Consider the following 23,043-nt stretch of genomic DNA (forward strand, 5'->3'; position numbering starts at 1 on the left):
TAATTGAAAATAATCTACTACGTCAGACGCCACACGTGACACGTGCGCAGTCGAATAAATTTATCTACAAAAAGATATATGCATCCAAACGTTGTCTTCGAATTTCATTAAAAAAAACGTTACAAACTTTTGTTCCAATTCAATGCAATTTTAAAATACCTACGATGAACGATCAGAAAAAAAAAGAAAGGAATCAATTCAATTCTTTCTTAATTGACCCAGAGATACGCCACTATACGATCAAACTTTGTTACTCCCTGTATATTTCTGGAAATAACTAGTAACACATTACCCATCGTTAATGCGTTAATACAAATGCGATTCGCTGCGATCTCCGAGTCTTTCGTCGATGATCTTACTATGACGACGAAAAGTGTTCGAATTCGAGAAAATAACGAATTCGTAATGCTGATGAACGCGGTGAACGGCTGGATTTATCGCGGAACAGCTACGTTTGATGTCCATGTGTATTCTAGGAATCAGAAAGCTCGATGGCGTTGGTGTGCAACGTATCGAACAGAAACGTGTCGATATTCTTGCGTGTTCTAGATATATATACATATATTCTGGATCGACGATTTCCTAAACGCACAACAGAACGCTGTGTCCGCTTTAAAAGCGACATTTCTGATTGATCTCGATCCCATCTTGAATTCCGTCTCTGACCGCCTCTAATTACCGTGGTAAAATCGACCACCACGCTGTTATACTCTGTGCCACGATTTGCTTAATGTTGTTCGATGCTTGTTGATATGATAAAACACCTCGAGTTGAGCAAGTTCCTTGAGATAAATGATAACCGTGGAATGTGAGTGTTTAGGAGAATCGAGGATACTTGCACCCAATACACTTATTGCTGATCAATGTTTTGTTATGTGTATGATACCTATATGCGTGTATACTAACGCGAATAGATTTCGCACAAAATTTATTTTCATAATATAAAATTATACTGTGTATATCTTATGTAAATTATCGTGGAAGTATCTTTCTAAAATATTTGGTTCATAACTCATGTTTGAGATTTCAATTATTGAGACTTCAATTTTAAACGAATTACTGTGAAAGTTTTTTTCAAAATGTTATGAATATATTTTGTGGATTTTGCGTAATATCGTATGAATCTCATAGCGATTAAAGTTCAAGAGAATATCCAAGAAGCATCCAGTGAAAAACGATGTTTAATAAAGATAACGTTAGATGTCAATACAAGATATAAATTGTTGATATATCTACTTCCGAGATATTTGATAAATTGTTCTAAAAAAGTGCCGTACATATTGACCTATGTATTATAGAGCTATAGGTTTTATTATACACAGTAGATTCTTATACTCTAGATCAGTTCGTGTTATTCTTGCCAAAATAAATGAATAAAATTGCAATTTGAATATTGTTCTCCATACGACATTCTTTAATAATATCGCAGAATAACACAATATAACCGTAAAATTTAAAGGTTTTAGAGACATCTATTTCACAATTCCCAACGTTATTCCATTTAATTTTTGGCAACAAATATAAGAAATATTTACGTAAACTGCAATAAAGTTCTACAAACATAATTCGCAGTGCTTACAACATAATTAACCAACCTATATTCTCAAAAGCCAAAAAAAAAAAAAAGAATAAAGAGACAGAAAGTAAAATATTGCCCTCGTAATTCACAATGGCTACAAGTACACTCAATCTCGATTAGTCTGATCCTCGTGTTTGATCAAACACTCTAAAAACTATACCTATGCATTTCTCATTGCACGTCGTGAATCGTAAAATTCAACCCGATTCCAAGCGAATTAACCAAGCTGTACCTGCAGTTCGCGGAAAGCTAAAAACGCTGGAGATTGCATGCTTAATCCTGGTCGTAGGATTCGCAGACAGGAATCGAGCCGATCCTTCGACGGTTAAACGACACGAAATTGCAAAGTGTCCGCGGATGCTTACCCTTCACGGGCCTGAACGAGCTCTTTCTCTCGTGCACAACCCCACACCCCTCAGCTAACCCTCTCGTCTATCTCCTCTCCAGAGTCTATCAGCTATCCCACACCACCCCCCACGATCAATGCTTATGAAAAGGCTCGATGCGCGCGCCCTCGCCTCCGTTTCAGCTCGATTTCCCTCGACCGACTCGAAACCATTGCAATTCTCACCAACCGCCCTAAACGCACCACCCTTTTGACGACATTCGAGAGGGAGAGAGAAAAAAAAGAAAAAAAGGAGAAAGAAAGGGGGAAAATATGTAAAATCGGATTGACAATGGCAACGAAGGATCGAAGAACGGCAGATCTAGGTTGTGGAGATTCTACGCTTCTTCCTGTTCGCTTGTCGCGACTCCGTGCTGCAAGGGGTAAACACTCGAACGGGAGTGTGCGCAAATCGCGACGGGGTGGGAAATGTGGCGCCTCGTTATCGGGCTCCAAAGATGGTGGGTTGCGCCAGCGAGAATCCCCGTACACGAGGAAGCAATTATGGATTCTTATGGAGAATTCTTGCAGAGGTGGATGCCCAGAGAGGGGTGGGGGCGCAAGGACCATGGAGAATTTGGGACAATTCGTAGGGGTTGGCTGGGATCCGTTGCGTGATTCCTTCGGATCTAGATGCTCGATAGTATCGAACAGCCGAGCTGAATGTCAGACGGAAACTAGGCCACGGGTTGAACATTTTCCGAGACTGTTTCGGAGTTAACGATTCTTTCCAAATTCCATGTTCCGATTAAATTTCGATGGAACTAGAGTTACTGAACGTTATCTTTGTACGAAGGAGAATACACGCAATGAAAAACGTTATATAGCGAAATTTTGTAACGTGGAAACAACGTTGCGTTGAAAGACATGACCTATATCGACAGAATTAACCAAAGTAGAGTTTTTCTTTCTTTAACTGTGAATTAATCTATAGAATTCTTTGGGGTTTGGTTAGACTCAGATAGAAAGTTGGAAGATTGACATCCCAACGTTGCTTGCGAAAAGTTCGATTGGGAATTCGATCGAAAGATGAAAAGAATTAGCAGAGAACACAGTTCTCTGTATAAACGTGCCACTCTTTGTACACACGGTGAATGGGCACTTGCCATTCATCATTCTTGGAGGTCAGCCAGCTTCAACTTCGCACGCCGACCAAGGTTTCGGAGCCCGTGAAAAGGCGGGACGAGAGTATTCCGGCGGCAACGCGTCGCGTATTCGATTTCGTTACCGAACGTGCTCATATCGATCGGTTCTCTGCCTTGCGGTTTCTCCGTGAAAAATTTGCCCCGCGGTTCTGACACTGTTCGGAAACTCCAATCAACTTAATCGAGATCTCTTCATTTTTAAACGTATTTCCGCACCGAGCCATTTCCTCTTCGAACTTCTCCGCAAATCGCTACTTTCCGTTTGACCCCTACCCTAGAAACTACACCAGAAAACTCGATTCATAAATATAAGATATTCGTAAGATACTCGCTTGTGAAAAATCGAAGATCGATGTGCGAATCTAAACCAAAGTCAACCAATTCGGATTGACTGAAAATACGTACAGCCCACTCAAACTCGGCCCTTGCCACTGGGTAACGTGAACTTCGTCTGTCGTTCGAAATCGACCAAGATGATATTCACTGTTTCCTGTCTAATCGTTATATGAATACATGATTCGCCTACGAATTATTGTATATATGAGACTTTGAAGACAAAGGAATGATAAACAAGGACGAGGGTAGCGAATAGGATGGGTGTTACCTTACCTTCGCAGATGTACCCCTGCTGTATGAGGCCCCACAGCATGTCGGTGCAGCTATGGCAGTACGTCGGCTTGTGAAACGTTTTCTTGCTAAAGCTGTGCCCATGGCTGGCTGGAGTCTCAGCCGAGACCGACGCCATGTTCCCCGTTCCACCGCGGCACCGCTCACGCCAGATTTTCACCGTGAAGCTACACAGGGTGCGCCGCGCGTCGATGACAACATAATTACACGGCAGCCACTACGTGATCTCGAAACCGTACGCGTACATAATTGCGTTGCTGCAGCTGCACCCGCGGCTGGCTGCTCGGGTCCCTCGCGTCGTACCTTCGTCCTCGTCGTCGCGTAACGTGCCTAACACGCATTATTCCCGAAGCTGCGCCCCCAAGACCGACCGACCGACCGGCACGGCACCGTACGCGACACCGAGATTGCGTTTAATCGTGCACAAGTCAGCAGTCACTGTTTTGCGGCTGACCATCACCGTCATCGGCCGCTGCTACTACCGCCTCCGCCTCCGCCGGGAGCTTCACTTGCGGTACGACGACGATGCGGGTGTCGCGTTCGCGCATCCAAGCCACGGACCCGTCACCACCGCCGTCCAGTGACGGAATCATGCACAGGCCAGCTGGGGCTCTCCGTAAGGGAGCCCCGTTTTATCGGGGTACCCTTCGAGTCGTTTCACCTAATTCACTCTCTTTTTTTCTTTTTATATTCTTCTTCTTACCAACGATCCTCTTCCCAATAACAACACCGCCCTCTTTTTAGATTTCTTATACTATAACGTATGTATCTCGTCACACTGAATACGAATTACTCGGTCAAGTAACACGATCTTTTCTAACAAACGACGATACAATCCTCAACGTCCTAACCGGTTTCATAATAGTCTTACGAGCATCGAACGTTCACTCGAAAGTTCAAGTCACATTTTAAGGGATTTTCAATGATATCCGCGCGATCTATCGAGAAGACTAGGGCACTAGGTAACCGTGGTCCGGCGTTATCGAATCCGTGAGCGACGTCGGGATGGCGCCGCTCCACCCCACTGTACCTTTCCGACACACGGAGCCCGGAGGAGCAGCTTACGCTTCCTCAGTTTCCGTTTTCGTACACGCCACTGGCCGAGATATCGACTCACGGTGCACGCGAACAAAAGCCGAGAACCGAGGAACGCTTCGATCGGGCCGGTGCAGCGAAACGACGTCGTTTATACGCGGGCAGCAGCACACGGGTTTTCCAGGCTGCCTCGACTCGCCTCGACGACGTCAAAGCGACGACCAGCCGTCGACGCTGCTCTGCTCGCGCGCCGACGCGGCTCCGCAGCGTTCCTTTCGCGCAACGCGTTTACGTTTCATGCGTACACCGGCCATTCCATCGTACGAATCGCTCGAGGGACGAAACTCCTCTTCTTCCGTTTTGTTGCTCCGTTTTCGTTGCTGCTTCGTCGAACGCGTCCCTCGGCGTTCTGGAAATGTTTGCAAGAAGCCTTAGGGGGGTGGCTAGGAGAACTGAGACTCTGCAGTGATGGATGATAATTCTTTCAGGAATATCGTTCGTTTTTTCTTTCCATTGATATTGCCTTTTAATTAGAGGGTTTGGCTATTTTTCGACACTAACAGGAATTTTCTTTCCGCGTGAACGGAGCAATCGGTATCGAATTAGAATTTTCCATTCTGATGGAAGAATTAGGACTTAATGATCGATATGAGTCGTAAGCGAATTACTTGGTGACAAGGTAGATAATAGAATTACGATGGAAGGACAAATAACTAGGGTATAAGATAATTTTTGAAGTATAAATAGAGGATGTGTAACTTTCAAGTTACATGTTCGTTCTCGATCATGAAGAAGATGTTGAATTCATTTTGTTATAATATTTAACTCTGTAGCATGATTTTGGTTGAAAATAAGAATAATGCTACTAAAATTACTCTGGATGAGAAATTATAACTTGTTTTTATAAAATAATCATCTGTTTTTTAAATTTGTGTTTGCTAATAACAGAAATTTTATGATTAATTATTAAAAGTATTTAAGTAAAAGTCTATTGGGAAAATTAGTAAAATACAAGAAATCAATATGATTGGTAAAAGTAAATGTGTATACCTCCTTCCATGTTTCACTGATTTTGTCCCCATATTGATTTAATAGGACGTAGATACGCATATGTATAGTTGAAATTCGTACAGTCCGAAAAGGCATAATTTCGGGATCCAAAATAAGTTCAAATGGTAGAATAACTTGTTTTTGAGATCGTGGATCGTGTATATTCGTTATCTGAAATTTTTCAGGAAAAGAAAGAAAAAATAAAAATGCTTCTTTTACGATTTCACCAATAAAGTGAAAGTACAAAGTTGATTTGTAAGAAAGTGCGAAGGCGACAAAACGAATACGAAGTTTCAAAATGAAAATAATAAGTATTTTAAATATTGATATAAAATATAAATAATCGAACGATAATATAAAAGAAAAAAATTACTTTTTTTTCTAGTAACGAATAAAGGGTTTGAATTTTAATAAACGATAACAGACAAATAAATAAATAACGAAGAAATAAAAATTGACATCACTATTGGAATAATGAATAATATTTTATTCGTTATTCAAACAACATCCAATAATATCGTATCGTTTATTCAATAGAAACTTGTATATACTTGATAAAAAAAAAAAAAAATTGATAAATTCTGATACACGGTATGAAAGCCTTACTCACACAGAACATCTGTAGTGAAATCTGTTGCGATAAGTATAAAGGAAACACGTGTTCTCAAGTAACCTTCAAAATCCCTCTTCTGAGAAACGGAGCTTCATTCAACTGAATTTTATCCTATCATTTCCATTCATTTCGAGACGTAGAATATTTTTCGTTCTTGGACTCAGAATTTTAGTCTACGTTGAGTAAATGAATATTTTTACAATATAGTAGACAATTTAAACTAGTAACGTTAAAGGTCCGGAAATCATTTTAAACGTAGTATAAGAAAGATACCTATGTATCTCCTTACTTATAAATGTTTCAAATTATTTCCAAATAATAATAAATATAACGAGTAGATATTTTAATAGTATATCTTAAACTTTGTCCTTTAAATAGCAAATTATCGATTATTGTACTTGCGATATTTGATAGCGAATACCAAATTTTTATATTTATTACTTACTAGAAATATTTCCTAAATAAGGAAAGAGCATACACGCGACGTATTCTTCGGTCTTGTCGACTCGTTACGATTAAAATTAACGTTTTCTATCCTGCGTCCTCTGAATAATGCAACATTGTTATTTGCGACATTATTGTCACCCATCATCGACTCGCTGTTGCGTGAATCCTTGAAATACGTGGTTGACAATGCACGCTGCAAACGTCGATGATGGAAAATCTCGACAGCAGCGGCGTGTATAGGATTTTTCAATGCCGGAACTGAACAAGGAAACGCATTCGCGTGTTCGTTCCCTTCATACAATGGTTTACACGCGTTCATATACGTTAACTTAGTTTAGAAAATTAGATACACGGGACAGTCGCATCCAGAGATTAATCATCCATACACACATTATGTCATCAAGCAGAAAGTTTGAAAAATTCTGTTACGAGATGAAAGATTTTTTCTTAATAAAAAAGATTACAGAAGAAGATACCCTTGCTCTCTGTTTCATAGAAATACGATTTTCTTTCAAATGATAAAGACTCGAGCTCGTTCAATTTATTCTCCCTAAAACTGAAAAAATGTATTTCTTAATTCGTTTTTTTATGCAAAATACGGAAGAAAATGTAAGAAAAAAGTGATATTCAATCGTATGATATACCATTACAGCTCGGTACATTATTTTAAAAAATTATTATAAATTAAAGAAATATATATATATATATATATATATTAGATAAGAAACTGTAAAGCAAAATGCAATTTATTTTTCTTATGCGCAGTCGGGTACAAGGAAAGTAAAATGGTAAAAGAAGCGATTTTCGAGTTTATAATGGTAGTAAAATGCAAAAGTACCATTTAAATTTCTTGAATTTTCTCTAATACGATACTTTCAAGATGCAAAGAATGAGATTATCTTGAATGACCATTCATGCCACGTAGATGGCCAATTATTTTCTTGCGTGAAATTTGCTCAACGTTTCATATTTCTTACACTTGAATGGTATTCTTTCGGATTATTCAAAATGTCTCAATCTATTACTGTAATTTAAACAATTAATCGAAGAATTATTAAAACAATTTTATACAAAGCAGCATCAACAATTTAAATTTTTTACATTAAGAATAATATTAACAATTTGAAATTATACTTACGAACATCCTGAGGACTTGTACTTACAATTGACTTGGGCCATTGGCTAGGAGAGCAAAACATACTGGAGAAAAATGAATACTTTTACATCACATATTTTATTATGGACGGAGCATAAAGCATCGTCTTTTCAAATACAATATTCATAGACTTATCGTAAATACACGTTCATATGTTTAACATTGGTTCGTAGTATTGTTCTGAGAATTTTCTTTAATACTTTAATCCTGTGTACCACGAATTCTAATAATTCTCAGCGCTTAATCTCTAATTTTGATTTCTCGTTACATAAAACACCTGTATACTACCGAAGGAAAGTTTCTTTACTATTGCGTTGCGTACGTGTAACCATATTAAACTAACACAGAATCTGGCGAACGTCATAAGTATTTGAAATATACGTATATAATAAAAAGTACCTAATGAGACATAAGATAATGCAAATCATATCGATTTACGTGCACCATCGTTTATTAAATACTTAAACGCAAAATAGTCGAAGTACTTTAACTAAACATAGCCATTTTCTTCGTATTACTTAAAACTATTCTACATTCTGTTTGGTAAAATTATATACGTAATATAAAATATAATAAACATAGAAATAGAATTTCTAGGCAATATGCATTTTCCAATAAAATTAATATTATCGTTTGTTCAAGTTAAAAGAATCAATATTTAATTTATTTTATAATTCTGTTATTTCCGTCGTATTATTAAAAATTATTCTATATCCTACTAGATGAAATCGTTTATCGATATGAAATAAAAAAAACATAAAAAGAGGATATCTAGAAAAAAAATTCTTATCTGGACGGTTAGTTTTATAATTTCTAACCCGATGTCATTAAAAATCAATATTAAGAAGTAAAATTAAAAATAAAAATATCCATATTGCCCAGCAAGATTAAACAAAACCGAACGTTTTCATGAATCTTTCAATCGTCACTTCTCAAGTGAATAACTTTCATATATGTAGAAAAGAAAAAAATATCATCGGTCTTTCGTTAAAAATGCTAGAAACTCAAAAAACAATACCTTGTGACGTATAGAAAGAAAAGACCGCAACAAGCTGGTTTAAATGTGACTCATGAATACGTACGCCGCAATGTGTTTCGAGCTACCTACGTCTAAGATAAACTATAAAAAACATGTTGTTTGCGAGTATATAGTTTTCAGATATGTATAACGCACATCTCTCTCACTCTATTTTCTCTTTCTCTCTCTCTCTCTCTCTTTCTCTTGTATCAACAGTTTGTATCAATACCATGAACAAACGATTCAACGAACAGTGTTTAAACTTATTGTCCCTTTGTAAATTGTTTTCGCGACGTTATAACTCTTAAAAGCTATTATGAAGAGAAATTTCACCGTACGTGAATTTTTATTTTTATATTGTCAGGCTTTATTTTACTTTTATCGTGTAATAATGTCATTGTAATACTATTTGTAATCACTAGGCTGCGTATATTTATGGAAATGTTTATTTCTGCAAGTATCGCTAAAAACATAGAACCGAAACGGAAATTTGTTTCGCCTGCTATCACTACGACCATTATCTTGGATAACTTAAAATATTATACCAATAACGATGGTACAATCGGCGATAAGGTGATGCTACGTGAAAAAACCTAGCGAAGGTATAGAATAAATTAAAATATAGAATTTGTTGAGAAAATTAAGCTTGAAAATTCGTCAGATATACTTAAATAAAATAAGCCGAAGGTACGTAATAAAAGATTTTTCGCTTTGTTTTCAAGAACGATAAATTAGTACATTTATCGCGTGCGTACCAGGCTAATTCTTCGCTAAGTATGTTCAAACTTTATCTTCTTAAAAGGGAAAATTTTATTTCTCATTTTCTACTTACATCCGCAGGTTACAATAACCTGCTGCTAATTATCCACTCATACTTAGTCGATAATTAATCAAGTTTAACTCGACAAATTTTCAAACCAAATAGTTTCTTTCTCGATTTTCTTGAACACGCGTCAACAAGCTTTATTCTGTATTTTCGACTTGCTGTTTCACGTAGAATCAACCAATTGCAGACTGAACCACAGTTTCTGAAACACCGTATATACTTTGGTATATTATATGGATTGTCGCATTTTTAGATGTCCCATAAACGCATAAAAATCCGCGACCCAATAATTACTGTAAAACATTTGATTTTATTTGTTCGATTTCATCAATCTTTAATGTTGAAAAATGTATTGAGACAAACGTTCATCCATGACAGCCTTTAAGAGCGTAATATTCACCGAGATTAATACGAAAAATTTGTCAATCGGCGAACGTTTCCATAATCGATAAACTATGGTTCTAGTAACGATACAAACTTGCATGCCTGGAATATTTTTTACATACTTCCATTTAAACATCGATTTCTTCCGTTCCTTTGTTCGGGACGTACATATACGCGCAAAACAAGAATTGGCGATAGAACCGCGCGCAGAACTATTTCGGTAAGACGAGAATGATAATCGACAGGAACATGAATATCTTTTATCATCGCCTGCACCGAAAAAATACTACAAGATGATGTTTATACCGAAATCTACAGGGTGGCCGATTTTAATTTACAAGTTTATTTGGGAAAGTACGCTGGGTTGAATGAAAAATTTCAGCAAATTTATCGTAAGTACATGGCGCAATCTTAATGGACAAGTTGTAAATAAAATGAATTTTTAATTTGTCGATAGATAAATGAATTTTATGCAAGGTAAGATATGCAATTTTGTTTAAACGTTTTCTATTTTGATAAAATGGTCAATCGGCAATTTCAAATGGCAAGCAATTGTAAATTTTGAAATAATATTATATTTGAGACGACGAATACGACTCTTTATCTTTGTTTTTTCCTTACACGAAAGAACGAAGATAGAATCTTTTCACTGAAATAACAGATTCATATAACGCATATGTAATGTATGTATATATCACTGATTTCGTGAAATAGAGATATTCTCAATGTGTTGAATTCTATTTTATAAAACTCTAAATCCTTGAAAATCCATTTTATCCTTTGCAACGCAGCTTACTTTCCGCAATAACTTCATTTATATGGTAAGGTAAATCATCCTGTATGAGACGAATGATAGATTGCGCAATCGTTTGGCAAAAGCTACGATCATTAAGTGCTCTTCTATCCTTTTGCTTATAATTAATCAATTCAACAAAATTTTAAGAAATTTTACAGCATATCCGGTTTAAACTCGTGAAACGAGGTATTTTTTTAATTCTTAAAAAAAAATGATCTTGTATAAACGATTTTATAATAATGCAATTTCTTTCTTTACAAGCTTTGCAATTAGCCGCAGGAATTTCGAAATGTCGTTATATAATATTTTCTGTAATTTATTAATTATTCATTAATTTTTCTTTTAGCTTCATTTCTTAGTTATTATAAGTATTCTTTAGAATTTACCAAAACTTTTATCTATGTAATAGGAATAAATGTATAAAGAAACAGTCTTCTTTAAATTTATTCTATAACCAAAATTTTAGATATTTAGATAGATAGTTTTGCATATCAAATTTTGATAAAAAATATATATAGAAAAGAAAAACAAAAATAACTAATTTTTACACGTAAGAATGTAAAAAGCATTGTGTGACACACGATCAAGCTGGATACGCTATACAATTCTTATACAAATAGTACAATTGAACATTCAACTATTAATTATAACAAGGAAAATTTCTTCATTTAGCGATAACGATTACTGAAAAATTTACAACGTACGTATGTAGTTATCTCATCAGATTTCAACGATAACAAAACATTTCTATTGATTTTCTTTTACTTGTGCTATGTCTTAAATAATATTTTCGAAGGATTATAAATTTCACGTGAAGATATTATATTTTATGTAAGAGAAAAATAATTATTTCGAATATATAATTGCAAATCTTCAAGAAAAAATTGTCTCCTTCAAGAGCAATATATTTGTTGTAATTCAGTATTTGCCTAAACATGAATTTGAAATACTCGTATAAAATGAGTCCTTCAAATTCTAATTGTTCTGTTCATATTTCAATTATATACCTTGTTTCTATCAAAACGTCACTTTTACTTTTCCTTCAACTTTAGTTTGATTTTACTCGAACGATTGGACTACTTTTGAGTGTATGCTTGAAAACGTCGTCAAACTTATTGACTACTATTTTTATATTTATATGTAAAACATAACAGTATGATCATCGATTAATTATTGATAAAACACGATGACCTTTCGTAATACTTATACATACTTCAATCCCAAAAAAAGAATAAATGTAAATGGAATTTTGATAAGCACCTCACGAACGATATATTAATACACGTATAGCGACAATATTATCGAATATTCTTTAATTATTTGACCCTTTATGTATAAACAATGTAATAAAAATGATTTAATAAAAAGGAAATATAGCAGTTTATGTAATGAGATTTCCTTGTATACCAAACATGGCTTCAGAATCAAATTGTATTATTTTCGTTACTTATAGATGGTCATCTTGGATGAAAAAAATAGTATATTTTTACTAAAATATCAAAAAATGTTAATTATATAAACAAATATACTAAATGCAATTTATAGGAATGCAATGTAATAAATGCAAAATAAAATATAAATAGCAAACTGTTTTACATATTTCTTTCAAGCATATAAGATTTTAATTTTTTAAGTATTATACGACGATATAATAATTTTATCAGCAAAATTATAAATTTTAGTTCCAAAGCTTTAATTATACCAACTTCTTTGCATACACATTAAAGATAAAAGAAGAAATTATGATAAGAATAAACATTGTATCATTTCAGAAAGCAAATGAAACATAAAGGATTAAATAATATGTCAATCTGGAAAGACATACATACATATATGTATATAAGTAGTATAGTACTGCTAGTATTTTAACAAAGAGAAACAATATGTCTGGTTTTTAACATTTTATAGAGTAACTACATTTCATTGACTATTCAAACAGCGATTATAATTTTTTTAATATAATTACATTTTAACTTATAACAGAAACATGATTTTAATTGAAAAGCTTAATTTCAATTCGTTAATGTCTCTGCAGTACCATACTCTTAAATCTAATTGAGAAAGCTTGTCGTAAATAGAATTCTGGAATGTTGAAGCAGCATTGTAAGAATATACCACTTACGTTATGCTGGATATATTGTTTAGGAAGTATTATCCCAGACCATGGTCCTCGAAGAAACCTTGTGGAGTTTCCTCCTGAAACATATGAATAGTATTATTACATTAAAGATCCATACAAAAAGTACATCTACGGATATGAAGAGGGATCAATTTCTTTGATGCTGCACATTATCATATAATGCAAATATACATAATGAAAATATATAAACAAACACGTACCTAGTTTGTAATTAAGTAATCTCCTTGATGCAGCTTCAAATGGTGAACTGAACCCTTTTCATATAACTGAGTATATACTTGTATGGATACACAAAGCTGCACAAAGCACATGTTCATTTATTGCTTCGTTTAAAATGCTTAAGCATCAATCAAAGAAATATCTGTATTGCATGCTGCATACAGAATGTCTCTGTATTTATAATTAAGTGTAAATATTGTAAACTTGACGAAGTATAACGAAAATTCTTTCTAACAAAGAGTGAATAAATAAAAATTCTAATATTTTTATTTTATGTATAAATAAATCAAGATATATCTTATTAAAATCTGAAAGGGTAAATACAGTAGCAATAAATACATAAATGGGTTAATTACATGGAAAAGGTAGTATATAATTTTGTATACAATTGTGTAAAAATTTCTTTGTATACATTTATTACGGGTATTATTATATACTGTGTTAAAGTTATAATATTAAAAATTGACACTGTTTATGTATATACACATGTACACATGTACACATATAAAAGTGATACCTTCAAACATTCATCTCTAATTAAATACTGAAATAAATACCTTTAAGAAGACAAATATAATACCATATAACATGTCACAGAAAAAATCCTTATGCATTAAAAAATGATGTATACATTATCTAAACATTTTTTTTCTATTTACACATAAAGAAATAATAATTTCTCAAATGTGCATTACTTTATCGCCATAGTATGAAGCTAATTTTATTACCTGCTCAATAATAAAATGAAAAGCAATTTCGTAATTAAGATGAATCTCTATAATGTATATATATAGTTTTCTATGATGTATATATATATATATTATACACATGAACTACATGAATTTTACTGTTAAATCTATTTGTGTCACCTATAAAAAATATACTAATGTTCAAATACTAAATTTGTAAGGGTTGTCAATGATAAAAAATTGATGCTCAATAATTATAGAAAAAGTAGAGATGTATGATGGCATCATGCAGCGGATGAGTCTGCTCCGGATCTTGATTCATGTGGGCTGACAGATTGGCCATGGAGGGCATGCAAGAACGCAGCACCTACAAAAGCCCTATCTCCCGCAGGGCACCTTCCACAGCTTCATCCTTCCACAAACAAACAAATATTCTAACTAATCTTTAGTGTATTTCTAGATATGTCCTTAGTAATGGAACAATAATCTTGAGCTAAATCTTAGTAATAAATTTTATCTTACAAAATATATATAGTAAGAGTAATATAGTATCAAAATAAAAATAAATTTTATCTTACATAATATTTTACAAAGAATAAAATATGTTATAAAATATTCTGAAAACCAAAGAACAAATTGAAATTTCTTAATCAGAACACTTTATTATCTCACTTTAATTAGTACTTAAATGAAATAAAGTCAGCAAAACTAACAACAAATGGCATGTTGATAAACTAAACATGCATTTTAATACTATGTATTTACTGCAACTTTCGTATTTATTATTCTTCGTTTTTTGACTCAATATGGTGTTAGGATTGTTCTCTCCTAGTATAATTAAAATACGAAACCTTCTTAATTAAACACTAATTTCTTAAAATTAAACTCACTATTATATTTTCTGATATTATTAATATAGAAATTTGAACTAAAGACTTAAATATGATATCCCAATTCCAAAAATTTCTATTAATATATCACAAAATATAACATTTACTTTGTGTAACAGACATTCCAAATTGTATTCTAAATTAAAAATAAATCATATAATAATGCTAGAATCTAACATATCCTTTACATATGTAAAAATAAAGCTATAACATAATACAGAATGTTGTCTATCACTGACACTAAACTGTTTAATATTTAAATAAAACATAATTAAGAAAAATTACCTTATATGAACCAATGCCTACAAATAAATAATATCCACTGATGTTTCTATTATTCTTATGGTATAGTATCTTATTGAAATAAAATAAATAAATGTTATAAATCTATAAGATGAAAATCTAAAAAAATAAGGAACATACAAGCATACTTCCGCAATGTAGGAACTTATCATGAATACCATTTAAGACATCATGTGTATTACAATCAATATCATTACATAAAATCATCAACATAATTGACCATGATTGATATTTATTACAATTTAGAAATATATACATACATTTCAATAACTACTTATGGACAACAGCATTTCCATAGCATCATACCCTTTAAGGTAAAGCAACTCTTTTTATAAGTTATAAACAATTAAATTATGCTATCACTTTTATCAAAATAAAAGAATAAACTCAATATTATTTAGCAATATTTATTTTGGTTATCATTATATTACTCAATGCATGCATATCAAAATAAAAATAATAAAATACCAAATTTTTATGCAAGAAAATATTAATATTTGAAAGGTTAGCTTAAACAAACATAAATAAAACAATTTAAATATAAAATTTAGAAGAATTCTTTTAATTCATATTATTTTTTGTAGCCATTTTTATTACGAGTTATGTTATATTATTTATATTACGTTATACAAAACTTGCTATAGACTAGAAACATTGATTTTAAAAAGGGAAGAAGAGGACTTTTTGTACACGCGAAAATCTTCGAAATTTCATGGAATACAAACTATTCGACCTATCGATCTAAAAATGTTAATTCTTTGTAAAAAATTTCGGCTTTGATGCTTTGTATTTTACTACTGCGATATTTTAAAGATTTGGCACTTAATGTCTTAATATTACGATATTTTCTATTATTCTGGTTCAAAATAAAAACTTTTATTCTACACATATACTAAATTTTAAATCAGACCATCTATTCACTTATTCAGTTTTTGCGAAACCATACGAAAAAAAGAAATGTAAATGTAAAATAATGAAAATCAATAAAATTAATGTTCTGACCATTGAATGCATTGGTCATTTCAATATTTGTATCTGTGGCTGTATTCATTCTTATTTCAAATTATTGGCATATTCAATTTATACAGTATTATTTATTATATAGCAAAAATTTTCAAACGTTGATGTTCAATGAAAAGAGGATAGAGCTTTTTTAAAATCATTCAAATGGAAATTTTCATTATTTTCCTTGTGAGAACAATTTGGTTTATGAAAAATATCAAATAGTATCCAAAACTTTATTGCAAAAATTACGATGTAAAGTTAATAAGAGATGTTTATAATACCATCATTTTTACAAATTTTAAAGAAATACTTTAGGAATATAATTTTGAAATCCCAAAATGTAAGAAATGCAGAAAAGAATTAAATTGAAATTGAACTTGGAAGTTCAATCCCATTAAATTTATCTTAATGCACGAATTCATCTTTTATCAATGTTAAAAATCGTATTTCTTCAAAAATTTTAATTTCCGTTCTATTCCTAATAATATTATTTAAAAATATCTTTAATTTATTTTATATATTAGTTAAATATTAATCAATCTTTGTTGTACAAATGTTATAAAATTATATTTTTCTATATATGATATTTTAAATATTTTTATGTAATGTATATACAGTGTTATAAATTTCATTTCAGGAAGTATATTACATAATATGTATATTTATTTTTGCTTCATAAACTAGAGATCTGTTGTATATATAAAAATATTACTGATTGTATGAATTTTTAATTACTAGATTAAGATAATTTTTATCTTTTTGTTCTAGCATAAATAAAACAATATATTCTCTGAAATATATTTAAAGTAACGAAATAGATCTTTATAGAAATACTAATACACCTAAAAGTGCTTATAATATATATATATTTTTTTTTTTTCTGTTATTTTTATACTGTTATTCCCATAGTCATAAAATATAATAATTTTAAAAGTACACATTTAAACTACATTATTAAAAAACATTTCCAAAGTAATTAAATTTCCAATCTACATTTTTCATGTTTAGAGTAGCAATTATGTTTCTGTATTTGCAACATGCCAAATATAAAATAAATTTTTTCAAATAAATTAACGTTATGTGAAACGTTACTGACAAATAAAAAGTTAAATATTTTTTTCTAAATGTGTACTAAATTTTTAAAACTTTAAGACAAAAAAATAACTTTGTTATAGTGATATTATGTCTTATTAATATTTTAATAGAAAATACTATATGTTAATTATATTAGAAATAATTACAAAATATTTAATAATTTTATAATATTTACTTGCATAATGCAGATTTATTCTCATACAAATAGCTAACTATTTTTTTTTAATGCAGTACTACTGATTTGCTTCAGTCTAAAAGGTACTATTTTATATAAAGGAACATTTGAACCAGAAACAATATATTATCATTAATTTTGTAAATTATGTCATACTACACAATGTTCTATGACAACATTTGATATTAAAATATGGCAACGGTTCTTTATATGTTTAACTTTATCACTATAGATATGCTGTTGCGTACATTATGAATAAAAATTCACAACATGTGTAAGCCCACTTATATTAAAGAGAGAATAAGCGTATAAGCATTCTATGCACACAGCATTAGCTACAAAGAAAATATAAAGTTACAATACTTTTAAATACAAAATATATCTATATTCATCTATGCATAATATTTTACTTAATATTATTGAAAAAAATAAGCAGACACTTTTTATGCTTTCCTGATTATACAATATATATAACTAGGATTATTTTATGACACATTATATTGAAAAGAAATGAATCACATTCATGATTCATAATAATATAGAGTATTCTTCATGACTGCATGTACATATTAATAGAATGTATAATATGAATTTTTCGAACTAAACATATATCAATAATTACATACAACACACCTCAAACATTAATAAAAATTTTAAGTACTTCCTAACAGACTACATGAAAGAATAGAACTATTTTCAGATTGCAAAGATATATAATATATGTAGCACATAAAACATATGGAAATATGAAAAAATATCAAATCAAAAAAAACAACAACACATGAATATTTAAAATTAAAAAATTACATTCCATCATGCAATTTAGATATTACACTGTTAATAAACATTAAAATATCATTATAACCCAGTTTCTCTAGACAGTAAAATAATGCAGTAATTATTTTCACATAAGAAGATTTCATTGATTTATATTTTTCCAATTTATAAGTTCTTAGTTTGAATATTCTCTTAAGTATTAATAATAATTGTTTACTACTCTATGTACATTTAAAGGTAAATGTAAATTTTTTCTTATATGTAAATATTAATATGTAATCTTTACATATAAAAAAGGAACTGTTTACATATACATGTAATAAAGCATTATTACAAATTGAGCTTATATATCATCACATTATTTTACCCAGAATAAACAGGCTACAAACATGCTCCACATATATATCAGCCAAGAGGTTTTAATACTTTTTATATGTACCTCTTAATCAGTGTGAAATTTGATTATTTTAATAAGAATGTTACACACCAACTATTGATGGTTAAATATATTGCAAGAGTCGTTTTAACGAATCTTCAAATATTAAAATAATAGTATATAGTTATGAGAATATAACAAAAATTGCAAAAATATTATTAATTTTCTTAAAGCAGAAAATGAATAAAACAATAAAAAAAAATATATAGGTTAAAATGACTCTGTGATATTACTAGAAAGTAACAGAAGAAAATTATAATATCGTTAAAAAGGACAAGTCACAACTCAATGGGTACATCCCCATAACTAACCTCCTGTAGTAAATCCTGAGCTGCAATGGCTTTTAAAACATTTTTTTTGCTAGTCTCTTGAATTTCACCACCAACCAATAATTCGTCTAAGATGAAATATGCTTTTTCAAAGTTGAAAATTATATCTAGTTCACAAACCTAGTAACATATTTAAAATGATATTAAAGTTTTAATCTCCTCGCTTGCATAAAATAAAATAAAAATAGATATCATTTTAACTACAAATTTCTGTATTAAAATACAATATAATGTTTATATTAATACTTTTGTAGAGCATATTAATAAATATATTATATACAGAAAGGTGTAATAATGAATTTTAAGTAAATATGTATTCCAAAAATTACATTCAAATATATCTTATCATGAAAAAATACAATTAAGTTCATACTCACACTTCCAAAGTATTTATCCAATAGTTCGACATAACGATGTATAATTTCTAATGTTAATAATTCATTATCATTTTGTTCTATTGCACAACAGAAATATAAACTAGCATATCTGAAAAACAAATAAAATATGAAAATAATTAGCTGTTCAAATGTTATTGATGAGCACAGTAAAATTTTCATTAACTTCAACAAAAACTTGTTACTTTTGAAAAACATAATGTAATTATGATATACCTTTTATAGACAACCTTAACATCCTTCCATTCTAAGAAACTTGACATTTTTGGTTTTCGTGCTAATATTGTAGTAATTAATTCTCGAGTAATCTTTTTCTTCAATTTATCAGGATGGGCCACATACCACTTTTGTAAACGCAATTTTCCTTGACGACTGAATAATAACATAAATTGCATCTAAAAGATTTAACCATTTATATGTATACATATATAAAAATTATATCTACAACAATACATGTATATATATATATATATATATAATTTAAGAATTATCTAAGATACCATTAATAAGTTTTGTTTAGTTCTGTTCGTGTGAGGATAAAAATAATAATAACTTTTTATTTACCATTTTTAAATAAGTCCGCTTTTTAACAAAACAATTCCAAAAGAATTCACAGCACTTTTCGATAGATCACAATACAAAGTCTACTCCAATTTCCAATTTTGGTATGTGTAATTCGTGCACATTTAATCACAAGTTTTTACTAGATGGCGCTGATATGAACGAAGGAAATACGTAATAGTCATGTGTAATTTGAATTTGTCGAGGAAGAAAATATTTATTACAAAACTATACAAGATATCATATAGAAGAGATAATATATATTAAAACCATATTGATATAAATAAAGCAAGAAATAATACGTACAAATTAGTAGTGAAGTAACTCATATGATTTAGTACAATTATACAGTTAATAATGAAGAATATTAATAAGCTTGATTAATAGAAGTTTTACGATTAAATAATATATTTTATTTACACAAAAGAAATGTATATATGTATATATTTTAAAAATATGTATATTATATTACATAATTTTTATGCTAAAAAAAATTTGAAATCGAGGAAATAGATAATTAATCAAATTAATAAATAACGAAATAAGAGTAATATTAATAAATAAAAGTAATGTAAACTATAAGCATAATTACATCCAATAACTTTTTTATTTATCAAATATTACACAATATGAAATCATATTTAATTATTATTCGTTTTTTCCCGGAATATTTGCAACGTCTGATGTCTTAAATAATTTATACGCTTTTCAATTTTATCTTCTATACCAAAATGTTGGTGAGGTATAATTAATACTTCATAATTTTTACATTTCAATAAATGACTCTGCAATTTAATTAATCCTTGATAATCTGTATCTCCTAGACACATGTCATAATAATCAACTAATAATATAGCTATCCTGAAAATGGATTAAGTATGTCATTTAGTTTATGATTCTTAAATATACTATTATATTGAAATTTACATTTACATATTATTCCAATTTCCTTTTCATACTTACTTAATGAAAATTTCATTTTGACTATTACTATCTATACTAATAAAATTATACTTGCGGTCCAAGCATATTTCAGCATCTATAATGTTATTTAAGTATAATATATTAATTTTTAATGAATATACATCATGAAATATTTTTTTAAATACCTAAAAGAAATCCCATTTTGGTATTTATATTCATTTTGAAATGAGATGTAGATGGCAACATCTTTTTTAATGTAACTTCCAGTGCTTGAACATACGCTTCTTTTTGTTTTGAACGTTTGCTTACTATACATGATACTATCTTATCATTCAAAAAAGGTCCTAAACATATTGGTTAAAATATATGTCAATTAACTTATACCTTTTTACCAAATATACATTCTACTTTACCAGAATAATTGTTGAGTGCATATCGTGCATATCCATTGATATTTAATAATTTTAACTGATGGGATAATTTTTTGTTGTTTTCTATACCTATATAATAAATATTAAACATAAATTTATTATCAATGTAAATAAATCCTTCATTGTAATCATAAATACTAACCAAAGAACATTTCTGAAACGAACTTTTCATCTAATACAGATTCAGCATGTTTGTTTTGCAATGTATTGAATACAGCAAAACACCATATAATATTTAATCTGGTAGAGTATCCAAATTTCTTAAGCTCGAAATTTTGGAAATATTTCTAATTATAAAATTATATGTTAGTGCATTTTAACTTCTTTTGGTTGAAAAATGTATTCATCAAATGAGTGAAAATTCAAAGCAATAAATAAGTATAATTGTCTTAAGGTTTCTTATGGTACATACCTTTATGATGTCATTTACATATTGAGAATGATAACCTAATGTTGCAAATGATTGTAAAATGTTTTCAATTACTGTGTTGCTATACTTTAATTTGGATTTAATAAATTCATCACATAGCTGATTTAAAAATACCTCATTTTTATATCTGATAAGTGCCATAGATTTTAACATAGATATTACTGTTCCAATATCAGTTTTATTACCAGGAACATTTTTACTCTTCATGAAATCTTGACAAATTTTTTTAAGTAATCTCTAAAATAAATTTTAGTCTGGTTTTATATATCTTTTAATTATTAGTTTTCATCTTAAAGTAAATATTATTTTTGGCCTTACCTGATCAGAGTAATTTAAAGTGCTCATACTAAACATTAGACTTGAACATGCTCTTGTATTCAGTAATTCATGATATTCAACAATATTTTTAAAGAAATAATTTAGAAGTTTCACATTTCTGTCACCTGCTTGTGCTAATTTATTTATGTTCTGCATAAAATAACAAATATATATACACATATATATATATATATAATAAAATTAAAGAGAAGTTATTTTACCTTTTTACCTTGATCATTGCAGACGTTGAAAGATTATAGTAGTCAGAAAAATTATCTTCAATATTAATCACAGAATTTTCCAATGTTTTCTTGTTATCTTCTGTTTGACTTTGTACAGAACTATTATTTATTTTGGTACTTGAATTACTTTTCTTATTATTCTGTGCCCAAATCGAAATACTTTTGAGAATTTGTATAACATCATGTTGAGGCATAGAAGATGTTCTCACAATATCTAGTATTTCTTGTACACTTTGTGCTTCTTTAATCTTTTTATTAATTACTGGTATTATATTTAAATCATTACACAATTGTATTTTTAATTTATCAAATGTCAAGTGCTGTTTATCAACTATCTTAATATTTGATATCATTTTCTCTATTTGGTTATCAAGCTTTAACAAATCAACACTTATTTTGTTAGTAAGGTAAGATATTATTTCTCAAATATAAAATAAGTGTGTAATTACAGAGTTCTATTAAAAAACATAAAATTTTACCTTAACAGCAACCTTAGACTCAGAGACTATTGCTGCTGTATTTGTACTTAATGATGCATTTAAACGCCATAAAAATCGAGAAGTATACCTGGTTGCTATTATAAAAGCTGCCGTATTAAATTGCAGCATTTTTGTAACACTGCA

At 30.1% G+C, this 23,043-nt stretch overlaps 3 protein-coding genes across 13 annotated transcripts in view; all 3 read right to left on the reverse strand.

Moving 5' to 3' along the window:
* LOC132910008 (diacylglycerol kinase theta) overlaps nucleotides 1-4,997 on the reverse strand; it is a 43,804-nt gene extending 38,807 nt beyond the window's left edge. For 4 of the 8 annotated variants that reach the window (XM_060965358.1, XM_060965357.1, XM_060965354.1 and 1 more), the window contains exon 1: nucleotides 3,719-4,997. In XM_060965358.1, the coding sequence (XP_060821341.1) occupies nucleotides 3,719-3,854 (136 nt within the window). In that variant the 5' untranslated portion in view covers nucleotides 3,855-4,997. The remainder of the gene's footprint in view (nucleotides 1-3,718) is intronic. The other 4 variants (XM_060965361.1, XM_060965360.1, XM_060965359.1 and 1 more) reach the window with 1 other exon arrangement.
* A 3,102-nt stretch (nucleotides 4,998-8,099) lies between these two features.
* On the reverse strand, nucleotides 8,100-20,307 carry LOC132910026 (AP-1 complex subunit sigma-2). 3 transcript variants are annotated; one of them, XM_060965383.1, is made up of 6 exons: nucleotides 20,079-20,307; nucleotides 19,731-19,909; nucleotides 19,497-19,605; nucleotides 19,102-19,239; nucleotides 13,402-13,497; nucleotides 8,100-13,257 (listed from the first exon to the last, which is right to left on the reverse strand). In XM_060965383.1, the coding sequence occupies exons 1-5, from the start codon at nucleotides 20,079-20,081 to the stop codon at nucleotides 13,402-13,404; spliced, it is 525 nt and encodes a 174-aa protein (XP_060821366.1). In that variant the 5' UTR covers nucleotides 20,082-20,307; the 3' UTR covers nucleotides 8,100-13,257. The 3 variants fall into 3 exon arrangements, with proteins under 3 accessions (XP_060821366.1, XP_060821367.1, XP_060821368.1); XM_060965384.1 differs by lacking the exon at nucleotides 13,402-13,497 and having other exon boundaries at nucleotides 20,079-20,295; XM_060965385.1 differs by lacking the exons at nucleotides 8,100-13,257; nucleotides 13,402-13,497 and adding an exon at nucleotides 13,769-14,521 and having other exon boundaries at nucleotides 20,079-20,302.
* A 355-nt stretch (nucleotides 20,308-20,662) lies between these two features.
* The window catches only part of LOC132910017 (FAST kinase domain-containing protein 4), a 135,463-nt gene continuing 133,082 nt past the window's right edge, over nucleotides 20,663-23,043 (reverse strand). Inside the window, exons 3-11 of one of the 2 annotated variants that reach the window (XM_060965373.1) lie at nucleotides 22,900-23,038; nucleotides 22,408-22,794; nucleotides 22,179-22,328; nucleotides 21,843-22,097; nucleotides 21,573-21,717; nucleotides 21,413-21,499; nucleotides 21,185-21,343; nucleotides 21,039-21,114; nucleotides 20,663-20,936 (exon numbers count right to left, since the gene is read on the reverse strand). In XM_060965373.1, the coding sequence (XP_060821356.1) occupies nucleotides 20,717-20,936; nucleotides 21,039-21,114; nucleotides 21,185-21,343; nucleotides 21,413-21,499; nucleotides 21,573-21,717; nucleotides 21,843-22,097; nucleotides 22,179-22,328; nucleotides 22,408-22,794; nucleotides 22,900-23,028 (1,608 nt within the window). In that variant the 5' untranslated portion in view covers nucleotides 23,029-23,038 and the 3' untranslated portion in view covers nucleotides 20,663-20,716. Of the gene's footprint in view, nucleotides 20,937-21,038; nucleotides 21,115-21,184; nucleotides 21,344-21,412; nucleotides 21,500-21,572; nucleotides 21,718-21,842; nucleotides 22,098-22,178; nucleotides 22,329-22,407; nucleotides 22,811-22,899; nucleotides 23,039-23,043 lie in introns of those variants that run through there. The other variant, XM_060965374.1, reaches the window with a different exon arrangement.

This window comes from Bombus pascuorum, chromosome 8 (genome assembly GCF_905332965.1).
Source record: "Bombus pascuorum chromosome 8, iyBomPasc1.1, whole genome shotgun sequence".
Taxonomy (NCBI): Eukaryota; Metazoa; Arthropoda; class Insecta; order Hymenoptera; family Apidae; genus Bombus; species Bombus pascuorum.